General features: G+C 47.5%; 1 protein-coding gene across 5 annotated transcripts in view; it reads right to left on the bottom strand.

The window, feature by feature from the left end:
• Nucleotides 1–25,970, bottom strand: part of APRT (adenine phosphoribosyltransferase) — a 260,035-nt gene that overhangs the window by 28,058 nt on the left and 206,007 nt on the right. For all 5 annotated transcript variants that reach the window (XM_069635821.1, XM_069635805.1, XM_069635839.1 and 2 more), the window contains exon 5: nucleotides 3,456–3,534. In XM_069635821.1, the coding sequence (XP_069491922.1) occupies nucleotides 3,456–3,534 (79 nt within the window). The remainder of the gene's footprint in view (nucleotides 1–3,455; nucleotides 3,535–25,970) is intronic.

Raw genomic sequence — 25,970 nt, 5'->3', positions numbered from 1 at the left:
GGGAAACCACCAATAGCAGCCACACTGTCTGAACCAATATATTATCTATGAAACAAATAATCCAATAACACAGAGATGCAAGAAGGGGGTCTCATTTCTCATGAGGAGCAAATGCAAGACTGGGACAGGCTTGGATCACCATTTACATTTGGGACTATGGAACATAACGGACTGGGATAGGAAGAGGGTCTCAAAAAAGATCCCCATTTACCAGATACAGGTTTCAGAGTGGAGGTTATCCCTGGTCCCCATAGCCTTTCAATGCTCAAAAAGAGATGCATTTCATGTACTTTTTAAACAGCAATGCGAGCATTCACGTGTTGCCATGGTTCTTGGATCTCCTCCTTCCCCAGGGCTCGGCATGAGTGCTCCCACCATGATCCTCCTCCCCATGCTCACCTTAATTTTTATTTTTTTTATTATTCATTTGTTTTTGGTTAAACATACCTTTACAAATGTTTGTAACACTTTAAAACAACAATATAAACACATATTTATGTATTTATAGAGCATATAAAATATTAGAAGACATGAATATCATATTCCACTAATAAATTAAAAACAAACATAGCTTCTAATCTCTTCAAATTATTTCATAGAGATTCTTCATTACAGCTATATCATTTCATCATTCTTATAGGTATTAAACCTTCATATCGCAAACTAAGTTTTTCCTAAAGAACAACAATAAAGCATATTAGTGCCAATATCAATGTCTGCGATTTCCCCCACATACATTGTGACCATAGCAGCTCTCTTGAAAGAGCTAAACTGCCATTGTAAAAGTTCCTAAATGCAATCTTCTAACGGTTTCAAGCTCATTAGAGTATATTACCAAGTGTTTGAGCGACTCAGGACTGTCTTTGATGCCACAAAATCTACAACACTTTCCCACACCAAGATGTAAAGCTTCTGACTAGTACTTGGTTCTCTCTCCCGTATGTATAAGATTTAATTTAAATCACAAATAAACATATCTTTCTTTTAGGACAGGGAAATTACAGTAAATATTGGAGTCTGGGTGATTGTTTATGAAAGAAGTAGTAATGATCATTATAAGATTTATATGTTGCGGTACCCTCTATGATGTTTGCCCAATCCATTTGGAAAAATGTTCTTTTTACCACATTCTGTCGTTCATACAATTCTTTGTGGTCCATCGCTATACTAAGTAATAGCTCTTCCATCTTATCAGTATGTCGTTTGATAGAGATTGGATTTTGCTTCATAATCATACAACAGAAATCTTGGTGCAATGAATTTGGGGGGGGAAACAGCATTTTGCTATAGTTCGTTAGCTTGTGCCACCAAAAGTTTGAAGCCAACAAGTTTAGCCCAAGTTTCGTGAATTATTTTTGAGTTGGGCACAGATTTAGGTAAGCCCAATTCTGCTTTCCATATTTTTCCTTGCAGTATATTCAATATCTTTGTGATATCCAGAATACACAAATCTAAACCGTACAGTAAAACAGCTTCCACCTTTAAAGTATAGAATTCGAACAGCGGTTTAAGTGAAAATGTAGTGTATTTGTGATATATAACTTTAATCTGTGATATGAGAGGGGTTGCTTTCTGGGTGAGGGTGGTCTTCCACATTATCAAAGAATTAGAGTCGCATAAATTGTATCCTAAGTACCTGGTTTTTAAGACCCGATGAATGACTATATCATTCATATGCCAAGTATACCTACATAGCTTTTTTCTATTAACAAAAAACATTTTGTTTGATTTATTAGCATTAATTGCCAAGTTGTTACTCTTTGCAAATATTTCAAAGGCATTTTTTTTGGTCTGATCGCACAAAATGATGTCATCCGCAAAGGCCAACCAATTAATTCGGCTTTCTCACAATTTTATTGGAAATACCACTAATTCGTCCCACAACCTATCTATATCACATATATAAATGTTGAACAGGATTGCTGCCAACTGGCATCCTTGTTTGACACCTATCGCAGTGTCAATAGCCTCAGTGGTCGTGCCATCCTGCTTAATCCGTACCATGCTCCCCTTAATGGTTCTAGGCGCCGCTACTCCACCTCCAACTCTTCTGGCTAGTTCTGAGCCTGCCCACCCTAATGCATAAGCATTTTCATTGGTAGTCTTGTAATACATCAATTTACCACATCAACACACCATCATTTCTATTCATCGTCATCATGTCTTTGAATTGCTAGCACCGAGTAATGAGGTTTCTCCAGTCATTTTGTTTTCCTTTGTAAAGTAGCTTTTTGTTCAACACACAGTTCTGGTTTCTTAAATAAAGTTAAAAAATGCAAGTGCAAACATACTGAGTGATAGTACATAGTACTGGCAATTTATCTGGTTCCAAATGCTTCACTCTTTTGCAGAGAGGGGAACTGAAGCATCGCTTCCTGGCTAAAGGTACCAAAACCTTCTTCATCTCGTACCGAGGGAGCAGACCGCACGAACAGCAGAGCACTCTGCCGATTTTGCTCCTTAGAAAGCTCCTTTGGCCATCGTCTTATAAGATAATAATTGTGTCTAACCAATCAGACAATACAAATGATCTCTAAGGCTGGGGGGACTGCAAGTTTTTGCTCTAGAGATGTTTTGGGCGACAAATCTCATCAGCACTAGCCAGCAAAATGAATGGTGGAGGATCATGGGAGCCGAAGTGTAAAACATTTGGAGAGCTAAAGGTTTGAGGCCTCTGCTCTAAAGCATCCTCCCAACTGACAAATTCTCTCAGCCTACCCTTGGATTTGCAAATTCTGCAGTTCGCTGTGTCATTCCAAGATTATATAACTTGGATTTGCTGCAGCCACTTAAAAAAAAATACTACCTGACAATGACAATTGTGACCTCCAGATATTAAGGAATTCAAAAGCACATCTCATAGCCATCGCACAACCATGCTTTCACCAATTCCAGTACTTCTTTCACAGTACCAGAAAACAGCAGCATTGCAAAATACTTGCTACCATGAGTTTTCTTATTTTCCATCTTTCTAGAGCAGCATTCATCTTAATCCACTGTATCACAGACACGCACACAGACACCTACTTATACAATCATATTCCCTCTACCAAAATACCACCATATCTTCCCAAGTTGTTAGCTCTTTGCAGCCCTATTCTATTTCTGCTTCTCACAGCCCCCACATTTTCCCTGTTTTCCTTTCTTCTTCCTTCACAGATCTGAGGCTGGTTACCAAGGCAGGGGCCCAATAAGCCAATTTTCTCACAAAAGGTACCAGCGCAGTAAGACCACTATGGTAGTGACTGGTGCAGTATAAAAACATAATATAACAAGGTTTTGCAGAGCATGATTTAGAGCTCTACAAAATACATAAAACAGGCCCTCAGGTTATACTTTCAATAGGTCGGGTAACTGGAATCAGTATACAGCCTCTTTGACATGCCCATAATGACTGGCACCCTAGATGCTTCATTCAAGTCAAAAATATTTCAAAGTACTCAAATCTTCATTACCTCCGGTGGCAAGCAGGTCATCAATAAGAACTACTTTCTGTCCTCCGCCTACTGCGTCACTCTGGATTTCAAGCTCAGCCTGCAACAAGAAAAAGGTGCAATTTTAGGTAGCTTCAGTGTTATATGTAAATACACACTTTTGTTTTCTGAATTATGGCAAATGCCTAATGATCTTTCATCACATCAGTGCTTTAGTTTTATAAAGTAACACTGGGTGAGAAATTAAAACATTTTCAAAACCTAGGACATTACTCGCTGGACAGACAGCTCCATGAAACCATCTGTACCAATCAGGGTGAACCCGAGAGTTAAGGTTTGATCACCAAACATTAAGGGGACAAATAATAAAGAATTACCAACATCGAGGAATAATAATGCAACATAATACTCATAATGCTTTCTTTAATCCATTTGAAAGCAAGGGAGGACTATTCATGTTTCTTTTGCTGTGACCGTAGCTTTAACAAGGACGGTGCTATAGACCACATTCAGCAGTAATCTAAGCCTCAGAACGGAGACGGGCAACCTAGCATAAGCCATGGTCTGAAAACATGAACTTTTAAAAGGTTGTGTTTATTGATTTGGCAAATTAAATACAAATGAAACAAAAACAACTGCAAATTCAGAACATAAACCCCCCCCCGCTACTTTACATTTTTTTTTTAAACAGTGTATGCATCCCTACAGAATGATACGTGAATGCAGATCTGTCCAGTCGATGGTTCACCATCTGTAAACATGGAGAGGGACATGACATGGAGTAATCTCAGCTGAGAACTTATTGGGCCTCGTGTCACTTTCTTTGTGGCCTTGCCACACCATCATCATGATGTCTCACTGGAGAGATCTAATCCCTGACCTTCCTTAGTTATTAAATAATCCGTAAAGGGCCCTTAAACATTAAGGAATGCAGAGTATTCTTCCCGGTCTCTAATCTCCACCATGTTATATTTGTCCCATAATTTAGCCCACCAAACCATAATAAGTGCAGCCTCTTCCGTTTTTGCACAGCTGCGCAATTCAGACCACCGCCACCATGATAGGTGTAATGTGTATTGAATGTACTTCTGGAGGCTCTCACTGTTCACTGTCCTGCTTACCCCTCTCACCAAACAGGACCACCAGTGGATCTGTGCCTCTGTGAAGACATAACACTTATCCTCTTAAATTTGGAAACAAATTCTATCCCAAAAATCTAAATTTTTAGGACAGTCATTCCATGTGCCAAATATCATGCCAGCCTTCGAGGTTTTGCTGCCATAGGGAAGAATTCTCAAGTATGCCCCACAAGCCTTCGAATCTCCAAATTGCAAGGTTACAAGTAGTGAAGAAGCAAAGGAGACTAACATGGAGAAGCTAGCCACTTTTTTTTCTCCTTTCCTTCCTTCCATTCTTTCTTTTCCAGTTCCTTTCGCCTTTGACATTTGCTTCCCTTCCTGCCACCCTTTCCCCTTCCTTTATTGCTTCCCATTTGAAGTGTATGCTCCCCCTTTCCATTTTCCTTTCCCACCTCCCTTCCATCTTTAACAATGCATTGTCCTTCACACTCTTCCCTTCCTATGTTCCTTCTCATCCGCCTTTTCACCTCTAATCTCATTTTCCCGTGCCCCCTCTTAGGTTTCCTTTGCTGCTTTCATTTTCCTTTCCCTTTCCATTGCCCCTCTGTATCGTTCTCATTCCTTATTGTTTAATTGCCATTCATTCTCTTTGTGGCCTTTTCTCCCTCTCAGTTGCCCCGGCCCATCACTCCATGGCTGTAGCAGCTCTGATATTCATGACTGTAGGTCTGCAGTGCTTTGCTAACATTTCAAAGGGTTCCTGAGACCAATGTGCTACATTCTGGAGTTTATGTCTGATTTGTAAATTCTGTCTCCCCCTCGCAAATGCCTGTCTCTGCCTGGTTTGGAGACCAGCCTGAGATACATGGAACCCAACTGTTGATAAACCCTGCAACGCAACTCGGATGATTGAGAGAGTATTGCATTTCATTTCTGTGTGTTAGTTTTTCATCTGCAACTGATTAAAGGAATTTGCTATAATTGAATGCAAGTTGATGCCGTGGTAGCTTATTCCTTCATTGTTCTCTATTTCTGATTGTGCAGGGGCTTACCAATTTTACTTTGGTAGGCCTTCATACATTCATATTTGTCTTGAGCATCGTACCTATGTAAAGATGCAGTAACATATAAGAGGGACATTTTAAAACCCTGGCGCGCAATAAGGGGCATTAAAATCAAGCTTAACACTTTCAGATTGGTTTAAGACCTTTTTTTTTTACACTGTGGGGGATTGCATCTCCTGCCTGCCTTTCCTGCCAAAATTACATGGCTTTCTACGAGCATATCTTTTTCTTGCTGGCATAAAAACATTACATTTCTATGGACTCCCCCTGCTTTTGGCACCTGCTAAAAGCAGGTACATTCCATAGGAATCCACTATAAATGCCTCCCTCCATGCGTACACTTTTACTTTTTGTAGGGTACATTCATGCCTTTCATACTGCATGTGTAGAAAATTGCACCAAGAGGATTGCAGTGAAATTATTCCTATAAAATAATTCCCCATAAAAGTCTAAAAGAGAAAAAGTCTAAAAGAGAAGGCAAGTCAAGATCTGTGCTTCACTGTAACGGGATTCTAATTTGAGCCTTCCTCCATTCTCCCAAATGGAGAATATTCCTGTCATTGGTTCAATGCCAGTTAATATTGCCACCTCATCAGGGCCCAGGGCTATCAAGGATTTATTTAATTATTTACATTTATATAGCGCCTTTATCCAAAGTGCTCAACATAGAACACATCAGTCAACATCAGAAATGTTTAGAATTACAACAGAGAGCAAATCAGAAACAAAAAAAATATGAAAGTCTCGTATGCTGGATGAGCAATGTGTAGAAGGTGTTCTTTTAAAAGTCTTTACACAATGACAGAGTAAGGCAAGCATGAGTAACCAAAGGTAGCGCATTCCATCATTTAGAAGCCAGAAAAAGAAATAACAAAAGCATGATGAAGCCGAAGGGTAACGTTGGGCAGTAAGTAAAACCTGAGTTGAAGCTTGTACTCTCAAAGAAGGCTGAGAAGGATTGCAAAATTGATTCAACAGGAAGTACTACATATTTTGGAAGACCCACATACAATCAACAGCAGCAATTTAGCTGAGAGAGAACCAATGCTCGAAGAAGACATTTAGTAAAACTGAATGTAAGATGTCAATTTGCCCAAATGTTATATTTAGATGATAGCAACATGTATGTAACTACTGAAACAAGTTGGCAATGTCATGAAAATGAAGAATCAAAGCCAAGGTTAAGAGCCGAGGAAGTAAACGGCACTGAAGGAGGAGGAAATGAAATAACTAGAGACTGAGTACTTAATAGTTAAGCAGGAAAAAACAATTTGTTTTCTTAATATTTAGACACAAAGTATAGCCATTCAAGATTCAATTGATAATAAACTGGCAGTAAGTCATTGGTGCAGTAACTCAGAAAATGAAAAGGAAAAGAAAATCTGGTTATCATCAGCACGGAAACTAGCTTGAAACCCAAATGACTGAGAAAGAGAAGCTAGCAGATTTGTGTATAAAGTAAAGAGATATGGTCAGAGTAGCAAACCTTGAGAACCACCATAGGGTACAGAATATTAACTTGGACCATCCTGGCCAAGAGACCGAGAATATATGATTTCGAAGATAAGATGAAAATCAGTAAAGACAAGAACCAGAAGGAACAAGTTACTTACCTGTAACTGTTGTTCTCCAGCATGGGTCTGGCATGGATTCACATGCTCATGAATATTCCCCGTCGTCAGGCTGGGAATCCTCGGTAAAGAAAAAACCAGTATCAGTTTCGTTTCTGATCTGTCTTTCGTAGTAATAACCAATCACTGGTCTCTGCGTCATACTGACCACAGCCAATGACTGCCCTCTACCTAAGCACCGCCTCTGGCAGCCATCTTCAGATTTGGAAGCACGTGAAGTGGCAGTATGACCAAGTGAAGAGCCGCAGAGGGGTAGGCGGGAGGGTTCGCATGTGAATCCATGCCAGACCCATGCTGGAGAACAACAGTTACAGGTAAGTAACTTGTTCCTTCTCCAGCATGGGGTCTGGCATGGATTCACATGCTCATGAATAAAGAATACATAGCAGTACACACATGCACAACCACGGGAGGTGGCAAAGGCTCAACATTAAGCATTACATCAAACTCAACATTAAGCATCTTACCTCCTCACCAGGCTCACCTCAGGCGAACAGGTTGCGCAGCACTGCTTGGCCGACCCTGGACTCCTCCCTGGAATCCCGATCGACGCAGTAGAACTTTGTGAAGGTGTGCGTCGACCTCCACGTAGCAGCCCTGCATATGTCCAGCAGGGGCACACCAGAAAGGAACGCTGTGGTAGCTGCGATCGCTCTGGTGGAATGGGCTCTCGGACGGCCAGGCAGCGGTCGGTTTGCCAACCGATGACAGTACATGATACAGCCGGAGAGCCATCTGGAAATGGAAGCCTTCGAGAGAGCCTTCCCCTGATTGACAGGTCCAAAGTTCACAAAGAGTTGTGACGTCTTCCGAAAACCCTTCGTGCGGTCCACGTAGAACTTCAGCGCTCTAGCTACATCCAGCGAGTGCAAAGTCCTCTCAGCCGGCGACGAAGGCGACGGGAAGAACACAGGTAACACCAAGGGTTCGTTGAGATGGAAGTCCGACGGTACCTTGGGCATGAAGGAGGGGTGCGTCCTGAGCACTACCCTCGTGTCGTGGAAAGTCAAGTACGGGGCCTTGCAGGAAAGGGCCTGGATCTCTCCCACTCGTCGTGCGGAGGTGATGGCCACAAGAAAAGCTGTTTTCCACGATAGAAACTTCAACGGGGCCGAGTGCAGAGGCTCGAACGGAGGTCCCATGAGCTTGGTCAGCACCACGTTGAGCTCCCACGCCGGGGCCGGAGCCTTCACCGGCGGGAACGATCTGAACAGTCCCTTCATGAACTCTTTCACCAGACGATGAGACCACAAGGACGTCCGCCCCGTGGTTCTGGTGTATCGGGAGATCGCAGCAAGATGAATCTTGATGGACGCGTGTGCCAGACCAGCTTTGGCCAGCGTCAGCAGGTACGGCAGTACTTGGGGGGCCGTAATCCGTAGAGGGTTAATCTTCTGTGCGTGGCACCAGACAGAGAACCTCTTCCATTTGTGTCCGTAGCATTTAAGAGTCGAGGACGCCCTGGCCTTTGCAAGAACCTCTCTGCAATCGGCCGGTATGTCGTATCCTCCAAACTCTAGCGCTGCAGGAGCCAGGCCTGCAAGTTCAGCGACTTCGGGTCGTGGTGGAGGATGGCGCCTCCTTCCCTGGAGAGTAGATCCGCGTCCGCCGGCAGCTTGATCGGCGGGGACGCTGACAAGTCCAGAAGGTCCGGGAACCATATCTGCCTCGGCCACGCAGGTGCGACGAGGATCATCCTGCACCGTGACCTCTTGAGCTGGTTGACGAGCCGGATTAGCAGAGGCAAGGGAGGGAACGCGTAGAGGAACAGGCCCTCCCAGGGGAACGAGAAAGCATCGCCCATGCTCCTCGTCTGGGGAAACCTGCTGGCGAACCTCCGGCACTTGGTGTTCGTCGCCGTCGCGAACAGGTCGATCTGGGGTGTGCCCCACCGTCGGAAGAGGCGATCCACCAGACCCTGCCGTAGTTCCCACTCGTGGCACGAGCGCAGCTCCCTGCTGAGTGAGTCGGCGATGGTGTTTTTTATCCCTGCCAGATGAAGCGGCACCAGAAAAATCCCTTGGGCAACGGCCCAATGCCACAGGTCCTGCGCCTCCTTGGACAGCGCTGGGGACCTGGTTCCGCCCTGTTTCCTGATGTAAAACATGGTGGTGGTGTTGTCGGTGAAGATCCTCACCACCTTGCCCTTGAGGGACGGAAGGAAGGACCTGAGGGCCCAAAACACTGCACGGAGCTCCAGGACGTTGATATGCAGGGACTTCTCCGTCGGGAGCCAGAGTCCCCTTGCGTGCAGATTTTCGGTGTGCGCTCCCCACCCTTCCAGGGAGGCATCCGTGGTCACGGTCTCCTGGTGGGCTGGGGTCTGGAAGTCCATGCCCGCCGTCAAATGCGCGCGGGTGCCCCACCACCGTATCGCTCGTCGGAAACTCTCGTCGAGCTTGATCCTTTCCTCGAAGCTGCCCGTCGTCTGGATCCAGCGCGCATCCAGGAATTCTTGCAACGGGCGCATCCGGAGCCTGCACATGGGAATGAGGTAGATGCAGGAAGACATCATCCCGAGGAGGGACTTGATGGACCTCACTTTGGCCGCGTCGGCCACCAACATCCGTTGCACCTTGCCCAAGATGGTCCTGGTCCTCTCCTCCGACGGGGAGGCCAGAAGGGACACTGTGTCGAGCCTGGCTCCCAGAAACAGTGCGACTTGCGCGGGCACCAGGTGGGATTTGGCGTAGTTCACGGAGAATCCCAGGTCCGTGAGGAGTTGGACGGTCCTTGCCGTGTGGACCACGGCGAGCTCCCTCGTCTTGGCGCGGATGAGCCAGTCGTCCAGGTAGGGGTAGACGTGAATCCCCTCGCGGCGCAGCTGCGCCGCCACCGGTGAGAGGCACTTGGTGAATACCCTGGGTGCCGACCGTAGTCCGAAGGGAAGGGCTTTGAACTGGTAATGACGCCCTTGGACCACGAATCTGAGGAATTTGCGGTGCCCCTTTAGGATGGGAATGTGGAAGTAGGCATCCTCCAAATCCAACGACGATAGGAAGTCTCCTTCCTCCAGCTGACCCAGGACGTGCTGGAGGGTGACCATCCGGAACTTCTGCGCCTTGATGAACTTGTTCAGACGTCGCAGGTCCAGGATGGGGCGCCATCCTCCCGTCTTCTTCTTCACGAGGAAGTATCTCGAGTAGACTCCGGAGCCCCGAAGCCTCTTTGGGACGAGTTCGATGGCGCCCTTTCTGAGCATCGCCTTTACCTCCAGGAGAAGTTGAGGGACGTGAAGTTCTTTCCTGGCCACGGGGGGGACGCGCGGGCACCTTCTTTGAAACTCGAGCGCGTGGCCCCGGGCCAGGGCGTCCAGCACCCAACGGTCGGTGGAGATGGACTCCCACACGCTGACGAAGCCCGCCAGCCGGCCTCCCACCGGGGTGCTTCGGTGGGGGCCCGACCCCACGGCCGGTTCAATCCTGCTTGGGCGCGGCCTTGCCGCCTTGACCTCCTTGGCGACGACGGCGGGGTCCGCTAGACTTGCCTCGTCCTCTGTAGGCCTCTTGCGACGACGAGCGGGCCGCTTGACGGTAGGAAGCGAAACCGCCGCCGGAACCTTTGGAGACGCCCTTGCCTCCGCCGCTCCGAAAGGGCGTCCGTCGTTGCAGGACTCCAAGGGCCCGGGCCGTCTCAGTATCCGCCTTGATGGCCTGAAGGGAATCGTCCACTGGCTTCCCAAACAGGTTGTTCCCGTCGAAGGGCATGTCCAGGACTCTGGTCTGGACGTCCTGCCGGAAATCCGTAGCTTTGAGCCATCCACGACGTCGAAGGCAAACGCCGTTGCCCAGCTGGCGGAACCCGGTGTCGGCGATGTCCGTCGCCACGGTGATGGCGTGGTCCGAGGCCACCTCACCTTCCTGCAGGATCTCAAGGGCCTCCGCCCTCTTGTCGTCCGGCAGAAAATCCAGCAGGGGAGCTATCTTGTACCAGAGCTCCCTGTCATAGCGGGCCACGATAGCCAAGGCGTTGGCCGCTTTAATCGTCGTCGCTGCCGACGAGATGACTCTACGTCCCATAGCATCCAATTTTTTTCCCTCGCCGTCCGGCGGGGAAGTCGATGTGGAGGCCGCACCCCCCCCGCTTTCTTCCTGGCTGCCGCGGAGACGACGGAGTCCGGGGTAGGCTGCGCCCGGAGGCACAGGGGGGCCGTGTCCGGGACCCGGTACTTTTTCTCGTACCGGTCTCTTCCAGCTGGCGTCGTGGAAGGGTTCTTGAGGAGGGAAAGGCCCTCATCCCAAATGTCGTCCAACAGAGGCACTGAGAGGACCGTCTTCCTCTTGGCCTCGCGCCGCTGATAAAGGAAGCCTTCCTTTTTCTTCTCCTCAGGGCAGAGTTGGAAAAGCTCGGAAGCCCTGGAGATCATGGAGTGGAAAGATCCGATCTCGTCGGGCGGAGAAGCCCTGGTGGGAGGCGACGACGGAAAATCCTCGTCGTATGCCTCGTCGTCCGTACCCGTCGCTGCCGTGTCAGTCCCCGTATCATCCCCTCGGATGGACGGGGAGGAGGGCTGGAAGGGGCGCGACGGTTGAAAAGGAGGTGGTGGATGGATCCTTCTTTTCTTGGTAGGGGGAACACCAGAAGGTCCCGGTTCTGGATCCCCCGACGGGAGAGGTTCCTCCGTCGGTAACGGTAGCCTCGTCCTTATCTCGGAGCATAAGGACTGTATGGCCAACAAAATGGCCGCCGAGTTGTCTTGCGGCGCTGGCAGAGGGGAATCCGACGGGCGAGCAGGGGCCCCGTCGGTATCCTCGACGATGTCGTCGTCGTCACCTGCGTCGGGGTCCATTCCGACGGGCTGGCCTTCTTCCACGCCTAGGCCGTGGCTTAAGACCTCGATCAGCTCCTCTTCTGAGGTTGAGGCCGAATCTCCGACGACGCCCTGCCCCCCCTTCTTCTTCCCCACGGAGGGTTTCACGGGGGTCCTATCGATGGGCACAAAGGAAGACTCCCTCCGAGGAGGCAGGGAGATTCTGGGCCCTGAGGTCGCCACCACTGGTGCAGCCACCACAGGCTGAGCCAGGGCCGCCGCGACCGTTTCGATAGAGGGCTTGGTCGGATGGATCAAGGCCTTCACCACCTTAGGTGCGCTCACCGCCTTATCCTTGAGGGAGGGGGCACTGCCACGCTCCTCCTCTGCCTTAGAGCTCGACCGGGGCCTCTCCAGGAGCTTCGCCGGGTGCTCGGCCTTCCTCTTACCCGACCCAGAGCGTTGGCTCGTGGTTGATGGTGCCGGGGAGGGTGCGCCCTGCCTGGCGCCCGTAGAGCCCGACCGTTCGGCGCTCCCGGTGCCAGCGGACTCGCGGTGCTTGGCCTTATGTTGGGCCCCCGTCGCCGGGGCGCCCTCAAAGGTCTTAGAAGACCGCTCGGATTTCTTCTTCTTCTCGCCAGACGGGCTCTTACCCTCCAGCCAGTTGGCGAGACGTTGATGGCGGTCCTTCATGGTCCGTTCCGACATGTTGCCGCAAAACGCACAGTCCTTCTCCACGTGCGTCTTGTCCTCATGAAGGCAGTAAAGGCAGAAAGAGTGTTCGTCCTCCTTGAAGACGTTCTGCAGCTGGCATCCAGGGCAGACCCTGAACAGCTTTCCGGGCGTCGAGCTTCCCTTCTCCTGGGCCATCTCCGAGACCGGGCCTGAGAAGCTTCTGGATTCCTCCGAAGTGTAGCTCGACGAAATCTTCACCCTTGAGGGGCACAGATGAATCCGACACGGGTCCCCGTTGATCGGATGTAGGATCGGTGGAGCTTGAGGCTCTTTGACCGAAAGAATCGAAGTTTTTTGTGAAAAAAGCGCGAAAAATAGCACTAACGCTCGAGAGCAATAGCACGAGGATCCCAACACATGAACGTGCGGTAAAAATCTGAAGATGGCTGCCAGAGGCGGTGCTTAGGTAGAGGGCAGTCATTGGCTGTGGTCAGTATGACGCAGAGACCAGTGATTGGTTATTACTACGAAAGACAGATCAGAAACGAAACTGATACTGGTTTTTTCTTTACCGAGGATTCCCAGCCTGACGACGGGGAATATTCATGAGCATGTGAATCCATGCCAGACCCCATGCTGGAGAAATATCAAAAGACAATACAGTGCAATAAAATTGGGTGATCAACAGTGTCAACAGCCGCAGATAAGTCAATTAACACCAAAACTGAAACAAGTTTATGATGTCACGCATGAAGAATATAAGCTGATGCAGTGAGATGAGGTGCTTCCATTGAATGGCCAGGATGAAAAACAAACTGAAGTGGAGATAAAAAACATATGAGGATTGAATCTGAAGGGGTTTCCTTGGATGCATCTGTCAGTTAAAATGCTCTAAGCAAATCCATAACTCTCCCAAAACTCTATTGCCATTCAATTAGCAACCACAATTGAATTGCTAAAAGTTGGCAAGTGCCATGGAAGGCCAAGCACCCTTGTAATCTTGGCCTCACAAGGACCTTCTTCGATGTCTGGGGTATCTTATTTTGCCACATAAAGGAACATAATGTATTCTGTATCTGCTGTACCATTCTTCCCAGCTATTAGGCGAGGTTTTTGGCTCACCATTAAGGATCTTCAGAGATTCTCTATTGGAAATTTGATATGTTGTACTTCTAGATGGTGGTTGGGTTACGTGTGATGTTAATGTGATAAAGAAATGTGGGTTACCGCCAACCAAAACAAGGTCATAGTTTTCAGCGACCAAACAATGTCCTCCTTTCTCATTATGTTTAATTGTTAAATCGTTCATCAATTTAGGGACCGACTCAGTGGGCCTCATTATGAGTTTGCCGGTCCGGGAACTAGAGTACCGGTAAGGTTGCTGGTACTGTAGTTCCCGTACCGGCAAACTACAAGTTATGCTCGCGGGTGCTTTTCTGCCCGCCAGGTCAGACCTGGCGGGCAGAAAGGCACCCGCGGGCACAGCATGTCAGAGGCACAGTCACCTCAATAAACATAATAAACGGTGCATGTGTATCCGACCTCTCCATTCCCATTCAGCCCTATGGGGCCAAAAGGGAAGCATCTTTTTGTCCGGCGCCCGCAAATGGGCAATTACCGGGTCCGGCGGGGCCCTAATGCCCCGGTAATTGCCCATTTGCGGGCGCCGGAAAATATTTTACCTATGAAAAGTGACACCTTAAAGACCATCTACTTCCCTTGCTACTTATGTATCCCTGGATTGTCTCTAACCCTTCGGACACATGGTTCAACTAGTGCAATAAAGGGGGGGCGTGGCTAAGCGAGCCATGTGAGAGGCTGTGCTATAGTGGAGCTACCGTGATCCGAAGACTGATCCTCACTGAAAAATGCATATACAGCCACATTTGTGCTCTGGAACGCCTTGTATGAGCTTATGAAAGCGGCACGCGGATGCGTTGCAACTCTGGATACCGTGGCACATTTAGAGTCGGAGATATGCTCCCGGACGAAGACGCATATTCCGAAACGAAGGCACAAGATGGCGGATGAGGGGCTCAAACAAAGGGGCCAGCTGGCCGCATGAACGAAGCCTAGAGATGGTGGAGGACACACCTGGCCACAGGGCATACTGCAGAGTCACCCCCGCTCTGGGTGTATGAGGCGGAGGGTGTCGGAATCGCAACTCGCTCCAGATACCAAGCGGTCAGGATCCTCGGCATACTGCCCCCGGAGCTTGCATCTGAGGGAATACGGCGGCCCCAAGGTGGTTGTGGCACGGGTCCGCACTGCCAGGTGGGGGGCCTGATCCAAGTGGGCACAGCCCCCGCAACAGCACTGAACAGCAACACTACGAGGCTGGCAGGGAAGCGGCCCAAAAGAGAGACGTGCCCCCAAGGAGACCTAGGCAGCTAAGGTCGGGCTCTGGTGATTGGGGGGCGAGCCCTCAGATAATCCTGGCGAAGGAGGACACCCGAAGCGGAGCAACACCAAGGGGTGCAGCGCGGCCCTGGGAAGCCACCCACTATATATGAAGGCGGCCTGCCTCGCTGAGGCTGGCAGAGGATGTATCACCACGCAGCACCACCCGTACCAGTGCGTGAGCGGCGCCTATGATAAATAAGACGCTGCTAGACAAGCCGCCAGCACGCGCCAGCTGTAGCTGTGAGCCCGCGGTCCTCCGGGAACAACAATTAGCGAGGCCCCAGCGCCGCACACACGGCTGATGAGGGGCAGGCATACCCGGACCCAATCGAAGATCAGGAGCCCCCGGGCACACAAGCGCTTGGGGGCATGCTGCGAGCCCCCTAGTGTGGCATCCGGGCTGCGGCCACGCATGAAAGATCAACAGATTGGCAAGTACGTGCCCCCACCAAGAAGGCCAGGTGAGGAGGACACAAGAGTTGGCGCATGATAATACCCCCGGGCCCCTATGTTAGGCGGGGGGAGAGGAGGAGTGAGGAGCACTCTGATGAGAGTGACGCAGTACGCTGCCCACGTGTGTAGGATGCGCCTGTGACTTGGTGGAGCCCATCGGTGAGGCGCACTGGAACTGTAGAGCCACTCAGAAGAGTCCCACGGGCTGGGGGGAGCAATCATAGACTTGGCGTACAAGGAGGTGGGGCGCACCAACCGGGAAAAGAGACACACCAGCGCATACTCATAGGACACAACCCACCCCTGTCGCCGAGAACCGGACGGGCGCAGGCCAAAGACTACACGCCGCAAGCTAGCACTTGCACACCTAGATGCCGTCAGGATGCCCAACAAACTGCCTAAAACAAAGGGCAAGCAACCCACGTTTGATGAGTATGCCAAAACATCACCGCTGGCAGAGGGGGCTAGAAGCAAGGAAAGAACTCCCATAGTAGGCATAGCCACCACAAGCAAAGATCAGGAGATCCTGGCAGCAATTGCAGACTTGAAAGTCGCTTGGGAAACCAAATTGGAAACGGCCGTGGTGGAACTGAAAGCAGCATTGGAGCTCAGAGTCGGGGCTGTACAGGAGGAGGTGAATCTCCTCCGGCAAGATGTTAGAACTTGGTGGAACGCACAGGGGACCCGGAGAAAGAAGTGGCCCCGAACACGGCAGCATGCACATCCCATAAATCAGAGCTCCATGCCCTGCAAAAACGCGTGGGCAACCTGGAAAGCAGAGCGGAGGAGGCGGAGGGACGTCCTAGGAGGAATAACATATGTATTGTAGGATTGCCTGAGGGGGTTGAGGGACCCAACCCCACCGAGTACGTCGAATCGATGCTGCTGCAGGAGATAGCTGGGGGAGCGCTGACCAGAGCTTTAACGAGGAAACCAGCCCCGGGACCCCCCTCAGACCGGTGATTGCCAAGATCCTGAATTACTGTGATCGTGAAAAAATCCTGGAGTACTTCCGCAAGCGAGGTACGATACAAAGAAGGTCGGCCAACATAACGGCATACCCGGACTACACTCTGCAAGTACAAGGCCGACGCATGAACTTTGGGACAGTTAAGAGAAGAATGCGAGAAGCGGGCTACAAATATATGCTGATCTATCCCGCCAAACTGAAGGTGTTCCACAAAAATAAAACATTGTTTTTTGAAACCCCCGATGATGCGACAGAATGGCTGGGCATGCAGAGCTGCCCCCAAGAGTCGGGCATTAAGAAGGGACATGGCGCAGATATGTAGCATGGGGACCGTGGCACCCAGGGTGTCGCATTCTCAAACACTGGGACTGGAATATAGGTTTCAGGTACTGTCAGGTTGGAGTGACATATTCTTTACATACAGTATCATATTCTCACTTACATTGGGTCAGGGGAGACACATATTTAGTATAGAAAGGTTTTAGGAAGTTATTATGGGTTATATTTTTTATACAGCCAATTTTGCCCTTAACCTTCATTGCAGTCTATGGAGATTGCCCCAAGCCAAGATGGAGGTTCTCAGTCTAAATTCTGATTGGCTGGAGATTGTTTGTAGGGAGGACAATGAACATTCTAAACTGCCTTTCATCGTCCTTGCCCAGCTGAGAGGTCGTGTGCCTTGTTGCTCCTGCTTAACTTTGTCAAGGGTGACAAGTTTCTAGCGGTTGAGCGGAAGATCTGAAAGTATAACAGGAGTCATGTTTGGAGTTTGGTGGAGACACAGGACAGGAGTCAGAAACTTCCATTTATTCTGAGAAAAGAAGTTTTCAAGTCTTATTCAAGATAAGCGACTTTCCAGATTTGTTGAACTTGTAAAAAGGTTATATTTATCTAAGGGATTGAAGTCAAATCTGTATCTAAAAAGATTGAAGCGCGTACGTTTGTTTTTATCGCTACATGACAAATCAAACTAGCGCGAGAGTTTTTTGTCCGTTACTTTTCGCCCGCGCGTGTGTCTCTGCGCGTGAGAGTGAAGCACGAGCGTGTACTTTGGACTCGCGTTTACTGTTCGTTTACGCAAGGGTTTTTTCCACGTGATAATATAAGCGTGTGTGTATTTTGCGCGTGTACGTATTTATTCGTGAGTTGGACATTAGCGCGAGTGCGTTTTACCCGCGAATTGAGTCGTCAGCGCGTGTGCGTATTCCCCGCGACTTGGAGGAAAGCGCGTGTAATTTTTATCGCGTCTTGGATTTTAGCGCGAGTGCGTTTACCCGCGAATTGAATCGTCTGCGCGTCTGCGTGTTTCCCGCGACTTGGAGGAAAGCGCGTGTAATTTTTATCGCATCTTGGATTTAAGCGCGAGTGCGTTTTACCCGCGAATTGAATCGTCAGCGCGTGTGCGTGTTTCCCGCGACTTGGAGGAAAGCGTGTGAAATTTATATCGCGTATTGGACTTTAGCGCGAGTGCGTTTTTACACGTGTGCGTATTTCCCGCGAATTGGAGAAAAAGCACGTGATTTTTTCTTCCCGCGGTTTCTGGCTTTCCACGTGAAGATTCCAGCGCAAGTTAAATTCGTTCTTGAGAAAAATTCTCTCTACAAAGAAAATATTAAAGACAAATACAAGAACTTAAAAGAACTTCATAAATCTTACTTGAAGACCTTGTTCAAGAATCTTTGATTTGAGCAGACTAACTACAAAGTTAATTTACATTCATGGACCTACTGAGAAGGCTGAATTATCTATAAGATTCTGGTCCACAAGTAAGGAAGTCTTGTCTGCTTTTCACTTTTCTGGGCATTCTGAAGAGAAGAACCAGGTATGGTTTTTAAACTATTTTGATTAAGGATTTAGAGTTTAAGGTTAGTATAGTAACCCATGAGTAATGAGGTATATTGCATGTTTATGTTTTAACTACAGGTGAAGAACCAGCGAGTTGATAGCTTCCAGCCTGGTGTTTGTTTCTTTGTCCCTTCTCCCTTTCCCCTGAAAGTGTGGTAAACTGAGCAGTTATATTTATGTCAGCTCAGAGTGCCACATTTTGGGTGGATTGTCGGGGGTTCAGCAGCTTCTGCAGACACCAGGTTCTCAGCATGACAATAGGACAGGATACTGCCTGTCAAAGTAAAGCGACCAGAGCTATACATGTAGGATCCTTGAACATGGCGACTTAATAAATGAAGTGGGAGCCCTACGGGACAGGCTCTCGCACCCCCACGTATAGATTAGTTAGGTCACCAATATATCGGTGACACCCTGCCGGGTACCTGATCTCGGCATTCCGAGGCGGGACCAAACGCGGGGGAGCCTGAGATCCAGGGATGGAGCTGGGCACCAGTTGGGGTGGGGTAGGGAGAAGGGAGGGAAGGGGTTGTGTGCAGTGGTTTATAGTTAAGTTAGGGAGAGTGGGGGGGTTAGTTGGGGAAGTTGAAATGTTAAATTGGGGAACAAGCCTACAAGTACTAAGGAAGGGATTGCACTGGCAGAGGGAGGAGGGGAACTCAGTATGTCATGGGAGACCTTAAAATAGTTATTTGGAATGTTAGAGGGCTCAACAGCTATTTAAAAAGGAATAAGGTAATGATGCATCTGCGCAGGCAGAAAATTGACATAGCCTTGATACAGGAGACTCACTTAACTCAAGAAAAGCTTGAAGCGATTAGGAAGAAATGGAGGGGTACTGTGGTGGGAGCAGCATACTCGGCCTTTGCCAGGGGAGTAATTATCTGGGTGGCACCGCATGTCCCATTCTAGCTATTGCAACCTACAGCGGAGCCAGATGGGAGGATGATTGTAATGAGGGGGCTGGTGGAGAACAGAGAGATATGTATTGTAAACACATACGCCCCTAATCAGGACACGGCGGCATACTTCAGGACCCTATATGGCAAAGTCAGTGGGAGCCTCAGTGATCTGGGGAGGAGACTTTAATTGTGTATTGAACCCAAAAATAGATAGATCGGACACCAAAATAAATAGACCCACGCCAGCTGCGAGGACATTGCAGTCATTGTTATCAGAACTAGGGTTAGAAGACGCATGGAGGTCACATCACCCACAGGATAGACACTATTCGCACTACGCAGCCCCACATGACCTGCATACTAGATTAGACTATGTGTTTGTCACACATGCACTAATGACAGAAATAGTGCAGGCAGAGTATAAAGCAAGGGTCCTTTCCGACCACTCGCCGCTGATGCTAGTATGGCAATACCGGCCCCCGAGAGCAAAGATACCAACATGGTGCCTGCGAGCAGAGACGTTGAAAGACAATGTATTTAGAGAGGACATGAGATAAACACTGGTAGTGTAAAAGCAGCGGGTACGCTTTGGGAAGCTTTTAAGGTGGTGGTGAGGGGGATAGCCATAGCTACGTCCAAAGGATTACAAGGAGGGATCTTAGCTGAACTGCAGGAAGCGGAAACAGAACTAGAAATAGTGTTGAATAGGGGAGGTAACACTAAAACAGATAAGGAAGCAGTACCTGAGCTGCAACAGAAATGTGCGGGACACTGGGAAAGGTTATGCAACCTCAACTATAAAAAGTATATAAAGAGGCAGCATGCAGGAGGGGACAGACCAGGGAGGGTTCTGGCATGGCTATACAAAAATGAGACTCCCAGACCCACAATTAGAACAATAGCAAAGGAAGATGGAAGCATAGTAGACACACAAGAAGGAGTTAATCAGGAATTTGCAGTCTATTACCGGCTCCTGTATGGAGATGAAGGGGAAGGGACAACGAAGAAATAGAAGAAACGCTAGAAGATATTGGACTACCACAGATTAGTGCGAAAGAAAGAGAGGAGTTGGAAGCACCGATTACCTAGAGGAAATGGAGGAGGTAGTCAGGCAGCTGCCCACTAGTAAGACCCCGGGGATTGATGGACTCCCGAGCGAATTCTATAAAACGTACATAAATGAGGTACTCCCTCCGCTCCTGGAGATGCTCAATGAGGCATATTAAATCGGGAAACTACCAGAGTCCTTACGAGAGGCAATCATTATACCGCTCCCCAAACCTAATAAGCCTGGACGTGACTGTGGATCTTATAGGCCCCTGTCAATGTTAAGCCAAGATAGTAAAATATTAACGGCGGTCTTGGCAAACAGAATGGGGAGGGTCATTAATTAAGCAATATGACCGAGCGGCGGGGGCATTACCGACTCATGTAATGCCCCGGGGCCCATAGTTATAGGCCCAAGCGAAGCATTATGTGCGTGACCGGGGCACTAAAAGCATTTTTTTCTGTCCCGAAAAGCCGCTGCGTTTCGGGACAGAAAAAAAGAAAAACGACCAAGAAAATGGCCGCCGGGAAAGGGAAAACGGGAGTCTGTTTTCCCTTTCCATGGTGGCCATCGGCAGCGGACGTGCTGGGAACACAAGTGTTCCCAGGGAGGGACGGTAGGGAAAAGAAAAAAAAAAAGCTTACCAGAGTCCCCGGTGGGGGGGGGGGGGGGCAGCCTCTCAGCCGGGGAGGCTTGGAGCTGGGATAGCCCCGCTTCGAGCCTCCTCATTGGCTGAGGGGCTGCCACGCCCCCCGCCGGGGACAAAGGCCGTAGAATCCCGACAGAGGGATTACCGGCCTGGTAATGACTCGGCGAGGGCCAATCAGAATGTCTCTTGCATTCTGATTGCGCCCTCGCCGGGTACTAAAGAATGAATACACCCCGATCAGACTGGTTATGTCCCCAATAGAAACATATAGCATAACCTCAGGTGACTTCACCGAGTCATTGAACATGCAAAAGACGACGCGGGCAAGATGGCGATAGCATCGCTAGATGCAATAAAGGCTTTCGACTCTGTCAGATGGCCTTGGCTAATGGCGGCCCTGACCAAGTATGGCATAGGGCCGGGATACCTCAAGTGGGCTAAGTTACTATATAATGCACCGCTAGCCAGGGTGAAGACGGGAACAATATCATCTGAGAGATGGCAACTCGGAAGAGGCACTAGGCAGGGATGCCCATGGTCCCCCATGCTGTATATTCTGGCCCTATACACCTGAGGCAGCAGTATGACGTAATAGGTATTACCATAGAAGGGGAACCGCATTTGATTTCCTTGTACGCTGGTGATATGCTGTTGTACTTAAGATATCCGGAAGAGAACCTCCAATACATATTAGAAGTGATGGAGCGGTTCGCAAAGCTTTCAGGCATAGCTGTGAACCCTAGAAAGTCCTGTATATTTCCACTGGGCAGGTATAGAGGGATCCCGCTGGAGCAACTGCCGATCCTGCAGATATCATGGGAGGTTAATAAGTTCCGATATTCCGATATCTTGGGGTAGACATATACCACACGGTAGAAGCAGAACATAAGCATAACACGGAGGTAGCAGTTAAGAAAATTGAGAATAGTATGAAGTTCTGGGCGAAGCTCCCCTTAGTTATGATGGGACGGGGGGCAATGCTTAAAATGGTGGTATTGCCGAGACTGCTGCACTGCTTTGCGAACATCCCATACATGATACCTAAACGATTCTTTGCCAGGCTAGACAGCTTATGTAGAGAATTCCTCTGGCATGGTACAAGGAACAGAGTAGCCTTATGGAAGCTGCAGAATTCATATGAGAAAGGGGGCATTAAACTACCAAGTTACGAAATGTATTATATAGTAAATCAACTACAATATGTAGCTAAATGGCTCTCCGATGAGCTGACCTTGGAATCCAGGCTGTTCCGCCTGGACTGCGCCCCATTCTACTTAAAAGAGGTGATATGGTTGCCCAGGTCGGAGATGGAAGGACGCCCAAGGATGATGCTTGGGTGGGAGATATGGAAGAGAGCCTGTCAGTTAATGGACTCCATCCCCGTGCTCCCTGCAGGTACCATTGGTCGCTCTGGCCGGAAAAGAAAAGCAATTGAGGCTAATGATTAGGAAGCACTGGAGCCGGTGGGGATAGCAACAATGGGTGATGTGTGGCAGGATGGGAACATACAGGATTTTGAGGGACTGGTGGAGGAAACTGCGTTACATGCAGGGCAGTATATAGCATATCATGGGATAGTGCAGCAAATTAAAGAGACCTGGTCCGAAGTAGTGCTAGCGGATGAACCGGACGCCACCATAGACACGATATATGACATAGCGGAGGGAGGACATGAAATATCAAGATTATATGAGATGGTAATGACCAAAGTGGGGAAAGAAGTGGTGCAACTCAGATGGGACTGGGACGAGGAAGTGGGAGCCCCAATGAGTGACGGGATGTGGGAGCGGGCTCAGAGATATCATAAAAAAAGTGTCAAGAAAGGCCAGATTGCAGCAGATAAAATTATATGTAACTCACAGGGCGTATATGACGCCCCAAAGGATAGCCAAATTCAAAAATGCAGGATGACAAACATGCCCCAAATGTAATGAAGAAAACGCAGGAATGGTGCACATGTTCTGGTCATGTCCAATAATAGAGAGATTCTGGGGAGAAATAGCTCACAAGATGGAAGAAAAAGTGATCAAAATAGCGGTCAATACAGCATGGGCTTGCCTGATAGGAGGGTTTCCTAGACCACGTGAACTCAAGCATGCAAGCAAATTGAAAGATCTGGCGTATGTTATAGCAAAGACAAGGGGGTGGAAGGCATGTTATAGACCAAGAATGAAAATATGGTGGAAAGATTTACAAAAAATGGGCCGAGGCAGAAACCACCGTGTAGCAGGAAGAGAAAAGTGGTGGGGGGAGGAAGAGGCTGGAACCTTACTAGGTTGGAGGCAACTAATAGCTAAACTATTTGGACCCACGTATGAAGAGTCAAGCGATCGGGATCCAACAGACACAGCTGGGGAGTGATCCCTATTGCAGGATGCGGCAACTGAAACAAGGGAGAATAGGCTTGGAGGGGGGGTGGGAATGGGAGAAACAGTGGACTTGAATGTAACAATGTGTATTTAAATGATTACTTGCACTGTAAGGATGGTTTGTTTGTAATAAAATCAATAAAATTGTTTAAAAAAAAAAAAAACACCTGCACCTCCAAGTTCATCAAGGAACTAACTCTCCCCTTGGTTTAAGGATTTTTATAAATCATTAAAATCCATCACACAGAATGTCAATTTTTCCAAAACGATCTTTATGAAGTGCCAAACGACTGTTCAGTATTATCCCTCTACAAGGGCAGCACCCTATATTTCTAATGAATACAAAAATACCTTTGTTATATTTGTGTCTGTGTTAATACATACTTTCGTGTCCTACCAATTATTAAAGAGTGATTCTTTTCACACACACACTTATTAATCAATGATATACATTGAATTAAAATGAATTAAAATGAATCAATTATGGTAACACTTATATGTTTTGGTTTATTTCTCATTCTGGCACTATGAAAGCATGTGTTTGAAAAGATCTTAGAGAGAATAACCCAATTACGAAGGAGAGAAGGCATGATTATGTCACTACACTTTACTACCTTGAGAAGGGCATCGATAATATGCCTGATGGGCATGAATTGAATGTTTGTTCAGTACAAGAGAGAATATCCAATTGGTTTGATTTTCAAATATGTGATCTTTACAAACTTATTATGAAGCTTAAGCCAACTAGGGCAGTTGGCCCTGATGATGTTTCAAATGTAGTGCTTAAGGAAAGCCCTGTACTATGGGCGTATCTATTATGGATGCGGTTTAGGGATATAGTTAAGGCTGGTAGAATCCCTAACAGCTGGAAGAAAGCGACTCTTATGCCCATCTATAAAAAAGGGGATAGGGCTGACCCCAGTAATTATTGCATTTTGGCACTCTCTGATACAATTGTAAAAAATTTTGCATCATGTATCTTGACTAGGCTTCCGGAATGGGTAAGCCTGAAGGAACTGGTAAAGCCACAGCAAACTGGTTTTACAAAAGGGTGTAGTACCTTGCATAATCTATGGATATTAATTTTTCTAATTAGATCTACTTTGATGTCTAAGGATCAAAGGTTATATGTATGTTTCATAGATTATGCTGGGGCTTTGGACACTATCTCCCAAAGTAACCTTTGGTTGAAATTGGCGAAATGGGGTCTTGGGTTTATAAGGCAAAGATACCAGGACACATCTGTGTGCATCAGACTCAAACAGCAGGGATTGTTAACAGGTCAAATAAAAACTAATTTGGATCTGAAACAAGGGTGTGTTCTGGCCCCTCTGCTCTACAATATATATGTTGCTTATATGCCGGCTTGAATTAATAATTTCCCACCGCATGTTGGTAGTAGCCCAGTACTATGGTAATTGTATGCGAATTATACTGTCATTATTGACAGAACACCAGTGGGGCTGCAACGCAGCCTGGGGTCACTTTTGGAATATTCTAGCACAAATAACTTAAAAAATGAATGCAAAAAAGACAAAAATTATGATTGAGTAGGAAAAAGACATTATTTTACTTGGAAACTGGAGGACCAAATTGTGAAAGTAGTAGACGAATGTCATTATTTGGGTGTATTAATTGGTAACCGGCTAGGTGCTGATATGCTTACCAAATCTGTTATACCCAAAAATGTTAAGCAAATGCCGATTGATTAAAGCTTTTATCACCGCCCATGAGAGATACTTATTAGAGGGACTGTTCAAAATCTATAAAATGAGTATTGTACCTGGGATTTTATATGGCTTGGAATCATTTTTAGAAAATAAATGTGTTGTATTAAGAAATTTATAGGCAAACTGTGGCGACCATGTTTGTGTCTAAAAGGATCTATCTCTGTGGAGGTAATATGTTGCAAACGTGGTCTAACGTCTATATGACTACACAGAAGATTGCTTGCAGTACTTTGTATATTAGGTTGTCCATATCTGCTAATCTGAGAAAAGATCTCTCACAGGTGTGGACAAACTTCCATTTGGAAGTGGAAAGTTTTCATGTGCTAATTGATTTCAAATTTGATGGTAATGACAACTTAGGTGTTCAATTGAAAAATCTTAAAGTCAAAGTGGGGTTTTGGGATAGAAATGAACTGACTCTACAATGTTACTTGCACCTCTCTTGAGCCACACACATTGATTTCTGACTTTGTATACAATTGAATCATCAAAGAAGATTTTTCACTGGCGATAGCTCAAACAATTGATGAATGTTCATTCTAACATAACATACATAGGGAGGACAAAACAGCACATTGCTTCAGGAAGCATGCATCTGAAAGATCAAAAAACGCAGCTACCTTGGATACTTCAGAATCTGAATATAATGACAACACAAATGTCTCACTAACAACGAAAGAAAAGAGGAGAGAGATGGCAAAGGATTTGACAAAAGCTAATCAGCCACATAAAATAGTTCTCTCAAAAGAGCACCCAAAAGGGTTGCCCATACTCAAGGACATGTCCACTTCAGACCACGAAGCCAATCACAGAATGTTGCCACTAAAAATATATAAAGCAAGGAGAAATTCAAGAGAGCACAATTTTGACAAGGAATGTGAGCGACAACTTGACCTTCATAACGATGATCAGACTAGAGGTACAAGAAGAACAAAAAAATTGAATCAACTTGATGGGCTAACACTAGA

Source organism: Ambystoma mexicanum, chromosome 1q (genome assembly GCF_040938575.1).
Source record: "Ambystoma mexicanum isolate Mex_15411 chromosome 1q, UKY_AmexF1_1, whole genome shotgun sequence".
NCBI lineage: Eukaryota > Metazoa > Chordata > Amphibia > Caudata > Ambystomatidae > Ambystoma > Ambystoma mexicanum.
This window is presented reverse-complemented; position numbering and strand designations above follow the sequence as displayed.